The sequence below is a fragment of the Linepithema humile genome, chromosome 4 (genome assembly GCF_040581485.1).
Source record: "Linepithema humile isolate Giens D197 chromosome 4, Lhum_UNIL_v1.0, whole genome shotgun sequence".
Lineage (NCBI taxonomy): Eukaryota > Metazoa > Arthropoda > Insecta > Hymenoptera > Formicidae > Linepithema > Linepithema humile.
In genome coordinates, this window is record NC_090131.1 from 8,004,971 (window position 1) to 8,023,750 (window position 18,780).

The window sequence follows — 18,780 nt, forward strand, 5'->3', positions numbered from 1 at the left end:
TAGTAAAAATTAAAATTCGCAAAATTTAAAATTTGAAAAATTCCAACGGTGTACTTCTTATCGAGACGTATTCTTCAATGATAGTATTTAACGATAAGGAATCAGGTATCAATTTTTCAAAAAAAAGCTTGCGTTTTAGTCGACGGGACATCGAATGATCAATAAAACAGTTCGCGTATACGGAGAGTCGCGAAGTACTGTCGTGTGAATTACGAAGTGCAGCGGAATGGCGACGTGGCGTCAGGTGTCGGGGCGGGTTTGCCGAGATGTCTCTCGACTGTCGATTGGAGAACGCTCGGGATGCTGCCAGGGATGCTGGGGAAACGAGAGGGCGAGAGAGCCTGCGACGCCGGGTCCAAGGGCGTGGTTACGGTAGATGAAACAACCCCTACCAGAGAGCTGCGAGTAACCAAACTCACCCTTCCTCGCGTCGATTTTTTTTCACCAGAGATGCTACCGTCGCCTCTCCCGACGATCCCGTCGAAGCCAAGAGATCGAGATGTTGCCAGAAGCGATTTTGTTGCCGCGAATAAAGTTAACAGTCAATGTCGGTCTAATCGCGATCCGGAGTCAATAAATAGACGAACGATTTAAAGAAATGGAACGCGTAAATTTGTGCTGAATTTAACGGTAGTGATGGAACAATGATTTATTAGTGATGAACAGATTTTGTGTGCGATTGTTCAATTGACGAAAGAACTTAACGGAAGGAATTAATTGAAGATAATTGGAAATAAGTGAAAAGAGTGATATATTGCTTCAAACTGAATGAAATTGGGCGTTTAAAAAATTATTTCTACCTCGGAAGTTTATGGTAAGTCTTGAATAAATAAACAGGAATAAATATCAATTATATGCAATAATGAATAGTCTTTATGTAAAATGCAGTTTTACTTCATAAGAAATATTAGAAGGAAATTTCAAAAATCAAATCTGTTGTTATATGCAATGTAGTAAAAGTGTAAATGTATTTGTAAAAGTCAAATTCAAGTTTGCTACTATTTACGCTTTTTTGTGAAATTTTTATTTGTTTTACAGCCATCTTTAAATTATAATATAGATTAAAATAAAACTTCTTGAAAATTGTAACTGCATTTTTTTACGCAATTTAGCTCGCATAGAATTGCAAAGTAAGAAACCCGTATGTTCAACTTGAAAATAAAAAATCTATAGGGGATCGTATCGATTTGATTGGATAGCGGTACCGCTATAAATATTATAAGAAGCGTGAAGGATTTGTCACCTAAAATCTGGTGGTTTTCTCTAAAATATTAAAGAAAGAAACGAAAGGGAGAAATAAATGCTCATACAAATCGCTGGTTTAGCATGAAAATCAGATTGAACAGGACGTTGGGGTTGTTTTCCGTCAATACTTAATGAAGAACGCGCCGTTTGTACAGAGCGCGAGGTGCGTTTCTCTCAATAATGCAAAGTCTTTCCTATAAATCGAACGGTCAAAATGACTGTCCGGTGAGGCAATGGGATTCAGCATTGCTTGAAATTTACATCTCTTCTTTTGACTGTATGAAAACGTGCCAAATATTCTCAACGTAATATTGCACTTTCTATACCAGCTTGTCCATTTCTGACTTTACCCTCTTTATGGTCATAATTCTGTTACATAAGTTACGGTTGTGTGCTTGACAAATATTTGGCTATCCAATTATCGCCGTTCGTGCTCCAATTAGAGAGTTGGGGTGAACCCCTTCGCGCTGCATTTTTCGTAGCGTTCACAATTCCTCAACGCGACGCTTATCAATGCGATAAAAAATTTAATAATTATTTCTTTATGCAGTAATGTAATCATGGCCGGCTGTAGCTCATACAGTGCTCCTATGCAATCTTCACATCTCAACCCCTTATCAATGTAAAAATGGACAAAAGGAGGGGATTAGAAAAAAAAAATAAACTAGTCCAAGTACGACAGAATAATCTTATTAATGCATATTTTTAATTATAATAATAAGGAAATGCGAAATGCGTCTTTGAAAGGTGTCTCCGACGTCCCCTCTGTTGTGGCGCTTCTGTGCAAGGACACAGTTTGTCCTCCCCTAAAATCGGCCTTGGCACTAATGGTGTAAAATTAAATGTCAATACTGGAAAAGTTATTATCACATCGACTGTGTAATTATATTTTTAATACATAATATTGCGCTAATGCAATGAAAAATACGTAAGCAATAAAGACATTTTTTGATGAATTGCATATACACATAACTGAATTTTTAAAATTGAATATTTTAAACATTAAATTTTAATTTTATAGCAAACTGTGTGTAACAAAATTTGTACGTGATTTTTCTCTAGCGAAAATATTCAAGTGCCAATACTTTTCTGTAAGCTATAAACACGTGATCATAAGTGAATCGCATCTTCCGCGATCTTGGGTGTTGCTAGTTCTTATGAATTATTATATTATGTGCAGCGCGCAGAAAATTAGCTGTACTCTCTTGTATTTTATCGACGGCTATTGTCATAATTGCAGCCACTATGGAAACCAAAATTACATCTCGAATAGCTGCATTTTGCAAATCAAATCGACAGTTACATTGAAGAAGATAATCTTCCGCGGCAAATCCAACTAAATCTCTGAAAAGGAATCTCCTTGAATCACAGTCGATGCACATGAAGAGCTTTAATTGTGATTTTGCGAGCGAGAATAGAGCTGTTTCTATGGCGAACGGCGGCCACGGCGTTGCTGTTAACGGGGTAGGCGCTCCTGGCTCGGGTACTTTGTCGAGAGAGGAAAGACGTAGACGAAGAAGAGCTACCCAGAAATATCGAACCGCACACGCCACACGGTAAGTCTGAAGCGCAGAAATTTTCTGCAAGCACACAAATATCGGAGAAACCGGCAAAGCAAGCACGGAAATATAATTATTAAAATCGATTTTTTAAACAAAAACTATTGTTCGCGATATTTTTCGACTTCTTTCGCAATTATGTAATAAAACGTTACGACAATCTGACGTATTACAAACATTAGAAGCATTAGAAGCAATTTTTAAAGTCGAGAAAGTTATTTGAAACATTAAATTTCATTTCCATAATGCAACTCCCACACATACGATATTTTCTATGGTAAAAGCCTGCTTAAAATAGGTAATATTTACTTTGTCAGGGAAAGAGTCAGAGTGGAGGCCTTCAATTTGGCGTTTGCGGAATTACGAAAATTGCTGCCGACGCTGCCACCGGATAAGAAACTGTCGAAAATCGAAATTCTTCGGCTCGCAATCTGCTATATTGCTTATTTGAATCACGTTCTCCAAGCTTGAGCTTGCGCTTCTCAACTTGTGAGCACAGATAACAATTTCGGACAACTGAAGGCAATTTCTTTCATCAATTTTGTTAGTTTGATTTCCATTTTATTAGTTTCCGTGAAGTTGCATACGTTGCATGAGCTGCGGAGTTGCGCCGTTTATCGCGATATGTTCGATATTCTCGAATCTATCTGATTCTCGAGGATTAGTGGGCCACTTTGGGAAAATGGGGCAGCCCCTCATGGGATTTGTACCCCTCGGCATTCTTCCAAATTCTCCTACTACCCTCGACGTGTCCGATCGTCGCCGACTGTGCGAGTCGAGCTTAAGTGAAAAAGAATGGAATTGCCGATGAGGAGGTCAACTTCACGGATCGTCGCCTTGCATCCTTCGTTTCTCGGTTCTCTGCAAATGCGATTACACAACTCGATTGTTCGAGGATTCGAAATTGATTGTCCTTGCGAACGATACTGGCTTCTCGGTAAAAAGATTAACGAAAAATTAAAACTGAAGTAACTCATTCCTGTAAAACTAAATCTCATTTTTAGAATCTTCAAAATTTTGTTTTTGATATTTATCTATTTTTCGAACGAGATAATGATTATGTATTCTTTTTCATAACATTTGATAATTTTGAATAGAAATGATTCTATTGTGTCAATCTTTCCTTTTCGACCTTGAATAAATAAATTGAAACGTACGCATACATAACATTGAACAAGAAATGACGTTTGCAAAGTTCGGTATCATTAGTTGATTAGATCATTTAAGTTTAGCAAAGGTCAACACTCTGTGTCAGACGTTATCATGCGAGTTCATCTTTCACACAAATATGTAAAAAGATTAATAGAAGTACAAAATGGACGAGAATGATAAATGGCAATTATCATACGCGTTTCTTCCGCGTATATGTTCGAATATTCTAGCCAGTAATTTATTAATCTGTTTTTATTTATTTACCATTAATCATTTTTTTGTTATTAATTAATTAATTTTTATTGTTTATAATTAATTTGTAATTAAGTCCTCATTTTACAAATGATGCCAGTTGTAACAACGTGTACGATATTTAATACGTATGATACACTTAATTTATATAGAGATCGATTATATGAGTCGTGCTCATCTATGTAGATATTATACACACACATTCAGCATGAAATAAATTATAAAGAAAGATAATTCCTATGTCTTTATATGCATCAACGTATCATAATCCTCGATTTTGCCTCACTCACACAGCTACTTTCTAGAAATATCTTCTAGAAACTTTCAAGGTAACGCGAGAGAATTCCCTGTAGAAATATAATTTTATATGAGATATTTGTTATAAAAGTTACATATTTTAAACATATATTTTTCTGATGTATTTTATAATTTATCAAGTTATATGATAAACATAACAATCCATTAATTCATGCCTCTCTTTCTTTCTACTTCTGATGTAATATCTGTATATAATTGTAACGACCATGCGCAATCTTCCTCCAGTAATTATGTCGTTATCGAGCCTGTGACAGCACCTTATAACGCTATACGCTATTAATGTGATAAAAGCGAGCGTTTGTACAACAAATTACTCATTGCTTTGGGAGCAGTTGATTGTTCTACACACACACATATATATATATCTTGCTTCAAAGGCCGCGACTTGTTTACACATGTTTGTTAGTTTAGCGCACCTGTGTTTTTTATAATAATCGTTTATTAGGTTTCATGTGCTCATTCGTTGTACGACGAAGGTACATCACTGACTTGCAAACCACGAAGAAGAATGGGGCAATAATAAACGAAACAGTGAATACCGTATCGTTGTTTGATTCAATACGCGATTATTGAGCACTATTTGTGCACTGTTTATGCATTTGATTAATTTAATAAAGTATTGTGCATTGCATGATATTACACGTGCCTAAATTAATCTGGCATAAATATCAAATAAAAAGGACACACGTTTGTGTAAATACATTAGAATGTGCTTCATTAAGAGTGACGTAAAAATCGATTAATAGTTAATGATTTTACTTATATTTGTGAAATCTTGGATATCTGACTGAAGTTTAAAGAGCAAAGCATCAATTTTTTTTTACATTGAAATCGTACTGAGATAGGAAATTGTTGAAATGAAACTGTTCACACGTCCAAAATGTTTCACTGACGCGATAGCGTTGAACATAACTCTGCACCGTTTATTGGGAATACGTATTTTCGAATACCCTCACGGTCAACCAAGGCCTATACTCAGTCTAATATATCTTCTGCTTCTTTACGCTATACACTGCGGCGCATTCAACTTGCAAGATGAATATTATGCAGATATGACGTTACTGAAGCTGGAAACCTTCTTGTACAAAATACTGATGACTATCAATACTTGTTCTGTCCTCATCAAGTTAATACTAGGCTGGTGGTACACGAAGGTGAGTGAAATATACGCTATTTTACTATTGTAGCAATTGTAGTTGTCATTGTGCATATTGGATGTAATAGCAACAAGATTTTACTATCATAACTAGTTCTTCAGATTATTTTGTATATCGACAAAATGTGTTGTTGGCACAATGCATGAATTTTGCTGAGTATATTTGTTCGTAAAAATATATTAATTTGCTGCCAAAACAAAATAATTTATTTCTAACAAATATATTTTGCTAGTAGTGAAATTGTCGCTGCTAATACAAATTTGATGGCAAAATAAAGAGCAATTTGTTATAATAACTTGTGGATTTAGCAAAATTATTTTTAGCAAATCAAATTATTATCCGTAACATATAATAACTAACATATTTTGCTACGACAGCATAAAATTTACTATGCCAGCAAATTTTTCCTCCAAATAGATGAATATTACTTCGAGCCTTTTTGGCTCAAACTATATTTGTCAAAAAAATCCTGTACATATTTGTATCTTTCATAAAAAGGAATTTATTTATTTACAGAGCTTCGAAGTTTGCTACAAAAAAATTTCCGAAATCGATGAAACGTTACGACAAATTGGCTTGGTGATAAACTACGATATAATATACTTTGTGACAATTGGAGTGATGATTACCGGGCTTATATTCACTATTATTACGTCCGCTTTGGTTTCCATTCATCTGCATAACCGTGTGAATTTGTATACTTCGATCTATATGATAGTAGCGTATACGTATGCACTGTTCGTCAATGGCATTGTCATCTTCGATTTCTATATATTAGTGAAGTATGCAAGCTCCTTTATAAATAACTTAGAAATTTATTCCGAATCAAATTTTTGCATTAAATTATTCGCGAAGAAAATGAAAATCAGCATTGTATCGACGGACAAATATAATTTTACATAAAGTCAGAAATAAAATTATATCAATGTTTTTAAAAAGTGTTCATAAAAAATAAAATAGAAAAGAAAAATAAAATTTTTTTACGACAAATTGTAATATTTAATTTTATTTAAGTTGTTGTAACAAACAAATTATAATGTCGAATATCTTATAACAGATACTTACAAATGAGATTTGAATTGGTCAATCAATTCTTATACGAACACTCAGGAGTGTCATCGACCAAGAAGAGGAAATTAGGTTTTTTCGAAATGCAAGATTACGCTAATATTATGAACTGTGAGCAAAGAAAGCGTCTTTCCACGAAAATGTTATCCCGATGGCGTCGACAGACGCAGCCTCAAATAAACATTTCCGTGTTAGAAAAGTCAAGTACAGTCAAATCGCAGATTCAAACACAATTTCAGAAGGAACTGCAAAACCAGTCTCAAAGACACAATCCCGTAATGACGAAATGCGAAAAACGCAAACATCTATTGCAAACAATCAAGTAAGTATAAAAAATATCAAGTAAATTATAAAAAAAAAAAATGAAAACTCTATGAAAAGTACATTTTATAATATTTTTCTGAGTAAAAATTTCAAATATGCTCAAGAATTTGCCAATCAAATAATTAAAAGTATAATCTGTAACTTTTGTGGGATATAAATTAACTTTGTCGGGCAAAAAAAATTGTCTAAGTTTTTTTTTAAGAAATAAAAAAAATTTTTCATATAATATATGTATGTTATTAAGACAGGTGCATCTAGAGCTGTGCAAAATGTCGAAAACAATATGCACTATTCTCGGCGTACAGGCAGCTTTTGATGTAGCAGCGTCCATTATGTTTCTTACCGGAATGTTTTATAATTTATACAATCGATATGTTGTACAACAAGACAAATTTGTAAAAACTTTGACGGAGCAAACGGCTGTGTCGGTAATATTGTGTACCCTCACTGTTGTGAAAATCATCTTTTTAAGTCGCATTTGCAAAAAAGCGTCTGACGAGGTAATTTGTTTGCGCGTCATTATTTAACTTGAGATTTTTATATCAGTTATGTTTATTTCCAGGGAAATAAAACTATTGAGATTATTTATGGGATTTATGGATGCGAAGCGGATATCGATATGCGATGCGAGGTTTGTTTGAAACGTTAAATATATTATTGTCATAGTAATTTACATAATTAATTAATTTATATTTTTGATACATACAATACATCATTGACTAATTATACTTTTAATTATCATTTGTCACAGATTCAACAATTTGGTATTCAAATATTGCAAAGTCCAATCACATTCTCCGCCTTCGGTCTTTCTCTGGGCAACAATGTCATAAGTTTGGTTTGTATCAAATTATTGTATTGTACGTAAATTGTTGTTTTCGCATCGCCACGTCTTGCACTAAATAAGCGCAAAACGAGAATGGCGAGACTTCTATACGCGAGTTTTACTAATTTTCGAGGAAACAAAATATATTGGAAAAATGTTTTAATGTTTATCAGAAATCTAATCTTTCAAAATCCTATAATCAATTATGTATAGAAAATATAAAAAAATATAGTATACTAAACTGCATTTACTCCAATCAATTGCAATAGTACGTTATGCATATAAATAAAACTTGAGCACTATATTATACTTATTTGTGATTTTCTTCTTTATAGGGTTTGAGAACTGTCACAACTTATTTGGTTATTATGATACAAGTGAGCAACTCATTAGAATCAAACAAAGCCATTAAATTGGCAAATATTTAAACAATAAGTGATTACATTATAGAATTATTTTAATTATAAGAAAATTAATAAATTGTATCAGTAAAAATAAAAAATGGAAAATAAAGTTATATATAAAATACTTCACGAATTCTTTTACAATTTTGCAAACTTTACAGTCACATTTTACACATTGTATTTGTAATAATTGTCAATACATGTCAATTACACAAGATTAGTATAAGAATATGCACTTCTTCGTGTTTTGTTGTCGTAAATTTTGCAGATAAACAATGTTTAGAAATAGAAATAATAACCAACGATGAAGAAGACAATAATTAATTATTATTGATTAATACACAAAGAATGTTCCGGATACAATTTCAGATCCTTTTCAGCTTAAAAACCTACATAGAAAAAAGAGAAAGGTTTGAGTTATGCGAAAAATATAAAAAAATATATAATAAAAAGGATTAATTTAAATAATTAATAGAATTAACAAAATTAAACTTACTGAGCACGCGTACTGAGCACTGATCACTACGACATATCAGAGCAAACAAATAATTAATATTTAATATATATGATTATTTAACTAATGTATAATACAAAAATAAATATAATTTTTAATTAATAGATATAATATTTTTTCAGGATGAAAATTAATCTACAGTTATGAGTGTTGTAATTTACGAATAAACCTTAATTATTATATTTCGATCTTTTTACAGTTTAGTTTACTTATCCTTTTTTCGATAGCAATTTTAATTTAGAGAAATTAAATGTAAAGAATAAAGAAATGAATGAATGGAGAAAAGGCAATACGATATAATAATAATTCTTAGAAAAACTTGTATGACATATATATTGCTGTTTAATTTTCTTGACGTAAAATTATTTATTGCAATGTCAACTACGATAAGAGGTGCTAGGCATAAAAGTATTACGCTTCATATAAGCGTACTTGAAATGTAATGTGTCGATTATTACGTACTATATACTCTGTTCCATCTTCATGTTCATTATTCTCATTTCCCTTTATTATAATATTATAACGTTAGTGGCATTAACGAGATCCATACCGAAGCGTACGATTTTTCCAACTTACAGTTCTTAACAATACACTCAATAACTCAATATATGATGATAATTAATTGAATTGTTAAATATAAAGTAAAATATATAGCTTGCAATAGTATTAAATATAGAATTGATTTTCCAGTAGTATATTAAAATAATTTTGTACAATATAAAATCTACTAAAATTTTCGTACATTTTGATCTTTTACCTGACAACTATGTTAAGTAATATAATCTTGCATTTTTAATCCTCTTAGCACCATTAATAAGATTCTTGGCTTGCTACCTCGCACAATATCGATCTCCCCGATGAAGTCCCTTGGGCATTCATCCATTACAAGATCACAGGCACCCGATATATTCGTCGCTTATTTCACACCACACGCTTTGTCATCATCTAAATTTATCATCATTTCTCGCACAACACATACACACCGCCGTTGTATCAATAATTGTCGTCACACTTTATTTTAGTGCCACGTACAAATGAACATCACTGATGAGACTCGTCATGTGTCATGAAAATAAAATAGAAAAAGATTTGATAATTGTGCGCAAAGTTAAATTCTCTCTTTAAAAATAACTTGTCAATAATTTCTCAAAATAAGTTCTCGTCGATGGTATTTTAATTTATACATTTTTCACAGAGATGTCATTTAACGTCTAGACATTCTGTGAAAAATGGAATTTGAAAAATAGCGAGAAACACAACGTATTCATAGAAATGAAAAACACTCTACGAGACATGACAAAGGTTCTTCATGCGACGCTTGCGGGCCAATATCGATCACAACTCGAACGAATCCTTTGGGACATGGACTCGCAACGCGAGATATCGCGGTCTGCTTAGGTCGCGCGCTTACATTCGCCGCCACCTGTTCGGCCATCACGTCCACCTTCAGTCGACTTCTACTACTTAGCGGGGTGGCATTTAGCATTACGCTGTCTGCACGTGGAACACGCCAAGTGACGTAGCCACGATAGTCATCGTTCATTTCACAGCTACGAGAAAGTGCGCGCACGCTTACGTGTGTGTGTGTGTGTCTGTATACGCGTATACGTGCGAAGAAGGGTGGTTTAAAGCCTTGGTTCGTTTAAGCCAGCCAGAAGTTTTCGCCCGTCTGCGACGAAGATGTTTCAACCGAAGACTATGCACGAAATGATCAAGCCGCTGATCGTGGCAAACTTCGTCCTCGGGATGGGAGTTTGGTCCAAGTCGCGGCAAAAAATCTGGAGCGTCGCGTACTCGTTGTTCTGCCTGGTGAGCTATTGCGTTCTGATGAAATTGACAATCGATTATCTGCAGGTCTATTACTTGAACAAGGTGCACCCGCTCGGCAATGTCACGTTTAAAGCGATCTTCTACGCCAACATCTGCCTGGCGTTGTGCCTTGTCCCCAGCGGATGGTGGAGGAGGAAGGTAATTTTATCTCGGAAAGTAGAATAGAAAAGAATTGTAAAATCTAAATTGTAACAAAAATCAAAAGGAGAGCCACAATGCAAGTTCTTCGTGCGAAGGTTACTGTATTCTCATTTAAAATTATTTAGAAACGTTTCTGCCTGACATCAGGCCTTCCTCAGTGTACAATATTGACGAAAGAATCGCACGCAGTAATTATAAAAATAAAAAGATGTGGATGATATATTTCGAATCCATTTCGCTGAAATATTGTTCGGATCATTAAAATAAATTGTTAATATTGTGATAAAGACATGTTACAAGCAAAACCATCTGTCCAGAAGAAACAAGATGGAAGAGTGAATAACTATTGAAACTTATCAGTCAAAAGTTAAAATGTTAATTTTTATAATTGCGTGCGATTCTTTCGTCAATATTGTACACTGAGGAAGGCCTGATGTCAGGCAGAAACGTTTGTAAATAATTTTAAATGAGAATACAGTAAACTTCGCACGAAGAATTTGCATTGTGGCTCTTTACGCTTTTTTTGATTTTTATTTGATTTTGTCAATCACTTGAGCCTTTCACATTATTTATTCTAAATTGTAACGTCATGAATGCTTAACCAACTTCAACTCTAATTTGAGATTCAATTCTAAAATTCGAAATAAAGGTTGTAATTAACGTAAACAATTGGCTGGCGTTTGGCAGCAGATTTCTCCTCGGATGGAAATCTGTACGCGGACGGAAATTTTATTTGTTTTCTATTATGGGCTAATAAGATGATACCGCCTTTGCTTGCGTAGCACATGAAGGCGGCGATGATGCGTATCACGATGTGTGAGAAAACTATGGAGCAAATGGGAATACAGAAGAACTATCGGAAATTTTACTTGGATCAGCTTTACGCGCTGGTGTTCGTCGCGGTGGTGTTTGTCGTATTTGCTGCCATCAATTACGAAGGAATGTTTACGCAGGAGACACCCTTGCATATCAAAATCATCCTTGTGCTCGCTGTACATTATCCCGTCGGCTTGCTCTACGTGAGCGACGTGTCGTTTCTGCATTGGGTCAGGTAACGATAATTTTGCGTGAACGAGATAATGAAGCTTCGTTAATTACAATAACACGAAAATCTATTTGGCTACGGCTTAGTTTAATTTTCACGATTCTATCTATTTGTTCGCATATGCGAGAGAAATTTTAGCATTAATTTGCAATAATTCTAGTTTTTTATTTATTTTTGAGCGTACATTGTTCATAAAATTATTAGTTGTTGGTGACTTTTTAGTAGTAGATAAATTATTGTGAATTATATATTATAAAAGAAATGTAGAAAAAAATCGATTCCTTCTTGTTTGTTTTCTGGCCACGGATATGCCGTAAAAATATTTAAAGGTACTCGAAGATTCGATTCGAGCAGTTAAACAATCTGCTACAACGCATGCTAACGACCACTCCCGATTCGCCGCAGCACAAGAGAGTGCTGAAAATGAAGGACGAATGGAATAAGACTTTTATCACATCGGCGACGCAACAGGATAGCAGATCAAAAGATAACACCGACACAATGAGAGCCGTCAAGTGAGATTTTTTATGCTGCATGCATAAATAAATAAATTTGTATAAATAAATTTTGCATAAATAAATTTATGATGCATGCATAAATAAAAGCTTTTGTAATATAAATTAGGCTTTGCATGCATGCATGAGCATGGCACATTACGAACTCATTACTCGGAATTTGTTTAACGTATTAATGAAGCGTTGACGTCAATTCCATTTCGCGATCTATTGCGCATATTTATTTCTTAAAAATAAATCTCTGGTAAATAATATAATGCTTATCACGTTATCAGTCTACTTGCTAACATAATAGAGGAAAGGCACCAAAACCCCGACATATTATTTTGTTAGTTATTTCTTAATTCTTAGTTAAAAACTGATTATTTCTTAGTTAAAAACACATTTTCTTTTTGTGTACAAGGCGTCTATAAAAAATTAGCTGTAATTCAATTCTTTCTTTTTGAAACAAAATTTATGTTAATTTATATTAATAAATCACCCACTGCAGAGTATGTCGGGGTTTGCAATACACTCTAATTAAATTTTCCAAAACGCACCGTGAAAAAAACAATAAAAGCAAAACTAAAATACTTTTAGAAAACTACAAGCATGTAGAATAATTTAACATTATCAAAACACATAATTACTGTTATTTAGATTACATAATTCTCCAAAAAAATTATAAAAACAAAACTTTTGAACTTTACAAACTTTATACGAACGATATAAACTGATTTTATTTAGCATATAAATTAATAAGAAATGTATAAACTATGGATTTTTTAAATGATTTAACTAACTAAATAGATCACATTTATATTAATTTTGATAAAATGTAATTTAATTTTTGAGAAATAGGAGTGTATATGTCATTTTAAAAAACCTATGACAGTTTTGGCGCAATTTCTCTATAATTTTAAGCTACCCGACATAAATAGTATAAAATGTAAACTTGATCGCGTAAAAGAAGTTCAAAACTACAATTGTGCTGATTAAATTAAACATCAAGTCATTAACGGTGTGTCAAATTCAACTCGAAACGCTCCATACTATTCCGATATTACTTAACAACATCTCTATTTTTCATAACAATGGAATAATTCCATGGCAACGCATTTTAATGTGATCTTTTATAATAACGATCTTCCGATAACGCACTTTTTCAACACAATTTGACTGTCACTAACTGACGATGGTGTATCTTTTGTGTGTCGACCGAAGGCAAGTACATCTGGAATTAATCAAGTCAACTAGGAGCACGAATGAAGCGTACGGCATACAGATTCTTTTTTCCATGACAATATCCTTTGTATTCATCACTAGTCTTCTTTACTATGCCTACTCGATTATATGGGTGAATATGAATGCGGAGATGTTCCGACGAGAGATGATACCGCTTGTCGGCTGGATTCTATTCTACGCGTCGAAAGTCCTTATCATAAATCACACGTGCGCTTTGGCGAGTATCGAGGTAAGCGCACCGAAAATTACGAACAGTATTAAAATGCATTTCTTGACATTTCTTAACGCAGCGCTTGAGCCATTTGCAGGCCGCAAACACGGGTGATATAATTTGCGAACTGTACGAGCCATCCACTAGCAAAGAATTTCGCGCCGAGGCAAGCCCATTGTCTTGTATTAATTTGATAACACGATCAAATAAAAAGGCGAAATAGAAATTACAATATTACAATCTTTTCAGATACGAGATTTCACTTTGCAACTAATACAAAATCCGTTAATTTTCACCGCGTGTGGATTTTTCAATTTGGATCATACATTTATTCACGGGGTAAGCTGTAGATTTTTTTATCTCCTATTAATATCTATAAAATATATAATATTGTTTTTGTTGCAAAACGAAATTTATTGACAGGTTTATTGAATTTTATACACTCTACTCGCGCGCTCTGTCGATCGCGTGAACTATCTTTTGTGTGTGTTAGTTGACCTACTTCTCAATATTCCTCTCTTCTAATAACAATTTATTCTAATGAGTTACTTTTACCTTTTGTCTACTTGACTATTCTGCTTTTACGTTTAAAATTTTAGACCTTATAATATTACAATCTACAGATTAAGGTACAATTTGATTTAGAATTTCATAAGTTATTAAAAAAAGAGAGTAAAAGGAAATGAAAAAAAAAACATTAATAAAAAAATACAATCAAAATTCAGATTAAACTTTTTCTTAGGTCATTGGTTCAGTCACCACGTATCTTGTGATTCTTATTCAAGTCGGAGATCTACAAAAAGGAAATTCTACTCTACTGAATAACGGAACAAACTTTACTACATTTAACACTCTTACAACTGATATTTATCAATAAAGATAAATTTCGTGTGTGTTATTTTTTATTGAATCATATACATTTTAACAATCGAGAATTTGTGCGATCATCTTCATAAATACATATATATTTTGTGTGCATTTGTAATGCAAAATATCGGAATACTTGTTCCTGTTCATTAAGTGTTGAATTTTTTATGCACGGGAAATATATTAACAAATAAAAGTATTATTTAATAAAGTGTATATTATCTTCTATAAACGATTGGTTTTCGTCTTCGATCCTTTATCAACTTCTTTAAAATGATATAATTGTATCCTGAGAAATAAAACATAAATTTATACAGCTGAATTCGTTCGCGATTGCAGCTGCAGGAGATTGCGCGATTAATTATCCGATCAGTTAACTAGAGTTCGAGTGCCGGATATATTCTCGCCGACAATTTTCCGCCAATTAGAACGCCGATAAGGATATTGCGTCAATTACACTACCCTAAGCGCTCTCACCCTGCTCAGCTACTATCCCATATGGAGGCGTCAGCCCGTGAAATTCGGTCCTCCCGTAATTCAATAGCGTCCAACTCGGTTAAAGCGGCCGAACTCAGCTTCTTATTCTTAATCAATTACACATGCGATTCGCCGCGTGAAATTTTTTTCTTCGAATTTTACGAAAATTCTTCCCAGCATTTTTAAATGCGAAAAAGAAAAACTATCGTATACATATTTCAGATATTATAATGAAGCAGTTTTGCCGTCAAAATTTTTTATGTAAATTTGAATTCTTACAGTGAAAGAAAAATCAGTTGAAACAACTCGAATCGTTCTTGCATATGGCGAGCTAACAGTTCTAATTCTTTGAACAGAATTTTGGTATTCTTCTATCTTGTTTGTTGATCTGACTTGATTGTAGTTATTGCAACTAAATTCTGTTCAAACTCTGAGACTTGCTTACTCAATTTTTTTTCAGCGTAGCAAATTACTTGCACTTTTATTTTAAGAAACAACTGGAAAATTATAAATTTCCTAATTAAATTTGAAAATATTATACAAGAAGTAATAATTTTTATGTAAAGTTCGATTTTTGTTACACGGACATGATTCTTATTATTTCATCAAAGTTAATTGCACATGTAAAAAGTCATCATCTGATCAAACCGGATAAAATAATAAGAATCATGTTTCTTGTAAATCTGACGATTTACTTGCATAATTAGTTTTATGTTACTTAAATCTGTCACTAGTTTGTATATCACCCGTTTTAGTATCGTAGTGATTGTTATGTATTTTATTTTTATTGCTTGTTTGTTTATTTACAGTGTCAATTCTTATATGTTGCAAATTCTCCTTCTCCTTTGTTAACATTCTTTATTTATTCAGCCTCTTCTTATCTTCATCTTCGGATATATCTTCGACAGATTCGTCGTCAAAGAATTTAGATTTAATTTCCAAAGAGTAATTTTGGGAATCCTTTGTGGCCAATATTGTGATACGTTCGAGATGCGACTAGTAATAAAAATTTTATTAATTATATAAAATTCTGGCTCAAATTGATTCAAAGTAGCATCATTTAATTGCTGGACTGTCTTCATAATTCTTCTCTTTTCTTTTTAAATTTCGAATAATATTCTTTAAAGAACCGATAATCATTCGAGTTACTGTCTTTATTTGAATTTGATAAAAGTGAATCTGATTTAACGGCAGGTATATATAACTTTATATAGCATCCTTGGTCAGTCGAGTTGACTATTACAGTGGGTTTATATACAACTTCAGATTGTTGAGAATTGCTGCATTCCTGAATATCGTTAAATCATGATTTAGTCCTTTTCGGCGAGGGTTTACGTTTCACAGCTGTTCTACTCTCTCTGGTCGACATATACGAGATTACAGGTATGTGCTGTTTCTTCAGTTTAGCTATCGATGTTGGATTGTAAACACACACAACTGGTCTTGTAATAGAATTGCAATATGCTTTTCTATATATGGTGTCGCATTGTGTGCAAAAGTAACAGAACCGGAGACAAGAGTCCTTTACTTGAGTCCTTTTATTACTTAAAATACAATGTTGTGCGAAATTTTCCTGATTCACAAGTTTTTCGCAGGTAAATGTTTTTTCTGTCACTAAATGTTAGACCATATTTGAAGGCACAATATCAGTGTGCTTGTCTCGCTGTTTAGGCTTCCACTACCTCAGCTGTGTTTTCTGCGTCTGTCAAACGCAATCATCTCTATAAATTTTTCACGATGGATGAATATATTGCCATTCTCGCAATATGTATGCCGCGATTATATGATCATCACGTTCTGATCGAATCATGCAGCATCGATAATATGATTCGAAATCAATCGTTTAGCAATTCTTGATGTGTGATGATCGCAAAAGTCAAACAATTTGTTTTTAATAAATATTATATATTTTTAATATATTTATATTATATGTTTTTAATAAATATTAAATAATAATATAAATATTTATATAGATTTCTTCAGAGTATAACAACAGAAAGGATGATAACTGTATTTCAATAGCATAAAAAGCATTTAAATAATCTAAAGTATACGAGAAAAAGGGCACACATTTCCGTTCTACAGTTCATCATCTATTGTTTTATTAACAATTATTTAAAACATTTCTTTCTGCTTAAATCTTTTATCAGAGTGTTGTAAATCATAAAGACATTTCTCTTTTTCATTTTTGAGTTCAAATCTTTCTTTGACAAAGAAGACTTACTTGTAAGTTAACGAAATGCAATTTAATAAGTGCATTATAGTAATAATTATAGTAATAATGCACTTATAGTGATAAATATGATACCGTGCGACCAATTTTAAAGCCGAACAAAGATAAACTATACACCGTTGCTCGATGAGAATATGAAACACGTATTATCTAACTCGAGAAATGTATGGCACGTGTTATTTGCGATGGAATTGTATATCCGGATTTCTCAACACAATTATCTTGCGACCGGGATTGTTATCGTCGACTACTTCTACGATGCCATGCCTGGATATGTTAAGGATAATCTTCCTCGTCGGCAAGTTCCCTGTTTAGCAACTAAATCTTTCGCTGTTCATTGTATTTATTATATTGAGAAATCATATTGCTCTTCGCGTATATTTATATTGCAAAATTGCTGCACAAACTTTATGCAACACAAGTTCATATTTAAGAATTAAGATACTAATGTTTTTCTTTTCAAATGAATGATCCCAGCAAACACAAAACATTGCAGTAACATTGCGGCAATGTTGCAACATTACAGCAATATTGCAACATTGCCACAATGTTGCTGCAATGTTCTGCGTTTGCTGGGATGTATTAAGCGCATACGATGCATAATCTATTAGGAAACATATTCGAATGTACGCATTTGGAGAACGGTGGGGATGTATAGGGTGAGGTGGGAAGGAATGGGAGGGAGGGAGGGGCGCACGTTTACATCGAGGATAACATTAATTGGGAATTAAGGGCGCGAACGCCGGTGGCTGTCAGGAGCCACCTGCTACTACCGTACTCTCGTCAGGCTAAGGGGATTGATTTATTATACTCGGGGGAAAAAGATGGTTTTAGGAACGGATCGGTCCGAACGGATCAAACCAATGCCATTGTTCTCCCTCGTTAAATAAAATTCTCAACAGACAACACGAATACATTGTTATACTTTTTTTCTGCAACAGCTCTTCTCTTTTGGTAAGATTAATTTTCTTTTTAAATTATACACTTTTTCTTAAACTATAATCACGTATATTACGTATATTGATGATTAATTTGCTCACCTTATAGCATATAAAAAGACCGTTACAAATAGTATAACATTAAAAAACGTACGTCGATTTAGAGACAAAATTTCTCGAAAGGTATTAAAAATTTTTGTACACGTTTCAAAAGTATGCAATTTTTACGTTTCTACTTATTTCAATTTTTAATAGATTGTATTAAAATATATTTTTCTGTAAACATCAACTAAGACAATAAAACAACTGTAATAACAATCTTTATATAGAAAATATTCGCTTGCTATTGTCTGTTGTCATTTTTAACAATGAGCCTATTAACAACCAGCATTCTATTGTGAGACAAAAATTTTATAATATAAATAAAAGAAAATTGTCACTGGTATAATCATTTTTTCAACTTTTCAGAAGCAATTTTCG

General features: G+C 33.2%; 2 protein-coding genes across 2 annotated transcripts; both read left to right on the forward strand.

The window, feature by feature from the left end:
* The first annotated feature begins 5,168 nt into the window (after positions 1-5,168).
* On the forward strand, positions 5,169-10,101 carry LOC105674149 (gustatory receptor for bitter taste 66a-like). The gene is made up of 7 exons (XM_012370286.2): positions 5,169-5,680; positions 6,200-6,465; positions 6,741-7,073; positions 7,320-7,575; positions 7,638-7,706; positions 7,827-7,913; positions 8,237-10,101. Exons 1-7 carry the CDS (start codon positions 5,384-5,386, stop codon positions 8,327-8,329), a joined length of 1,401 nt encoding a protein of 466 aa, XP_012225709.1. The 5' UTR covers positions 5,169-5,383; the 3' UTR covers positions 8,330-10,101.
* A 73-nt stretch (positions 10,102-10,174) lies between these two features.
* Positions 10,175-15,238, forward strand: LOC105674155 (putative gustatory receptor 28b). The gene is made up of 7 exons (XM_012370291.2): positions 10,175-10,787; positions 11,573-11,841; positions 12,165-12,350; positions 13,554-13,803; positions 13,883-13,951; positions 14,035-14,124; positions 14,528-15,238. The coding sequence occupies exons 1-7, from the start codon at positions 10,500-10,502 to the stop codon at positions 14,660-14,662; spliced, it is 1,287 nt and encodes a 428-aa protein (XP_012225714.2). The 5' UTR covers positions 10,175-10,499; the 3' UTR covers positions 14,663-15,238.
* The last annotated feature ends 3,542 nt before the right edge of the window (positions 15,239-18,780 follow it).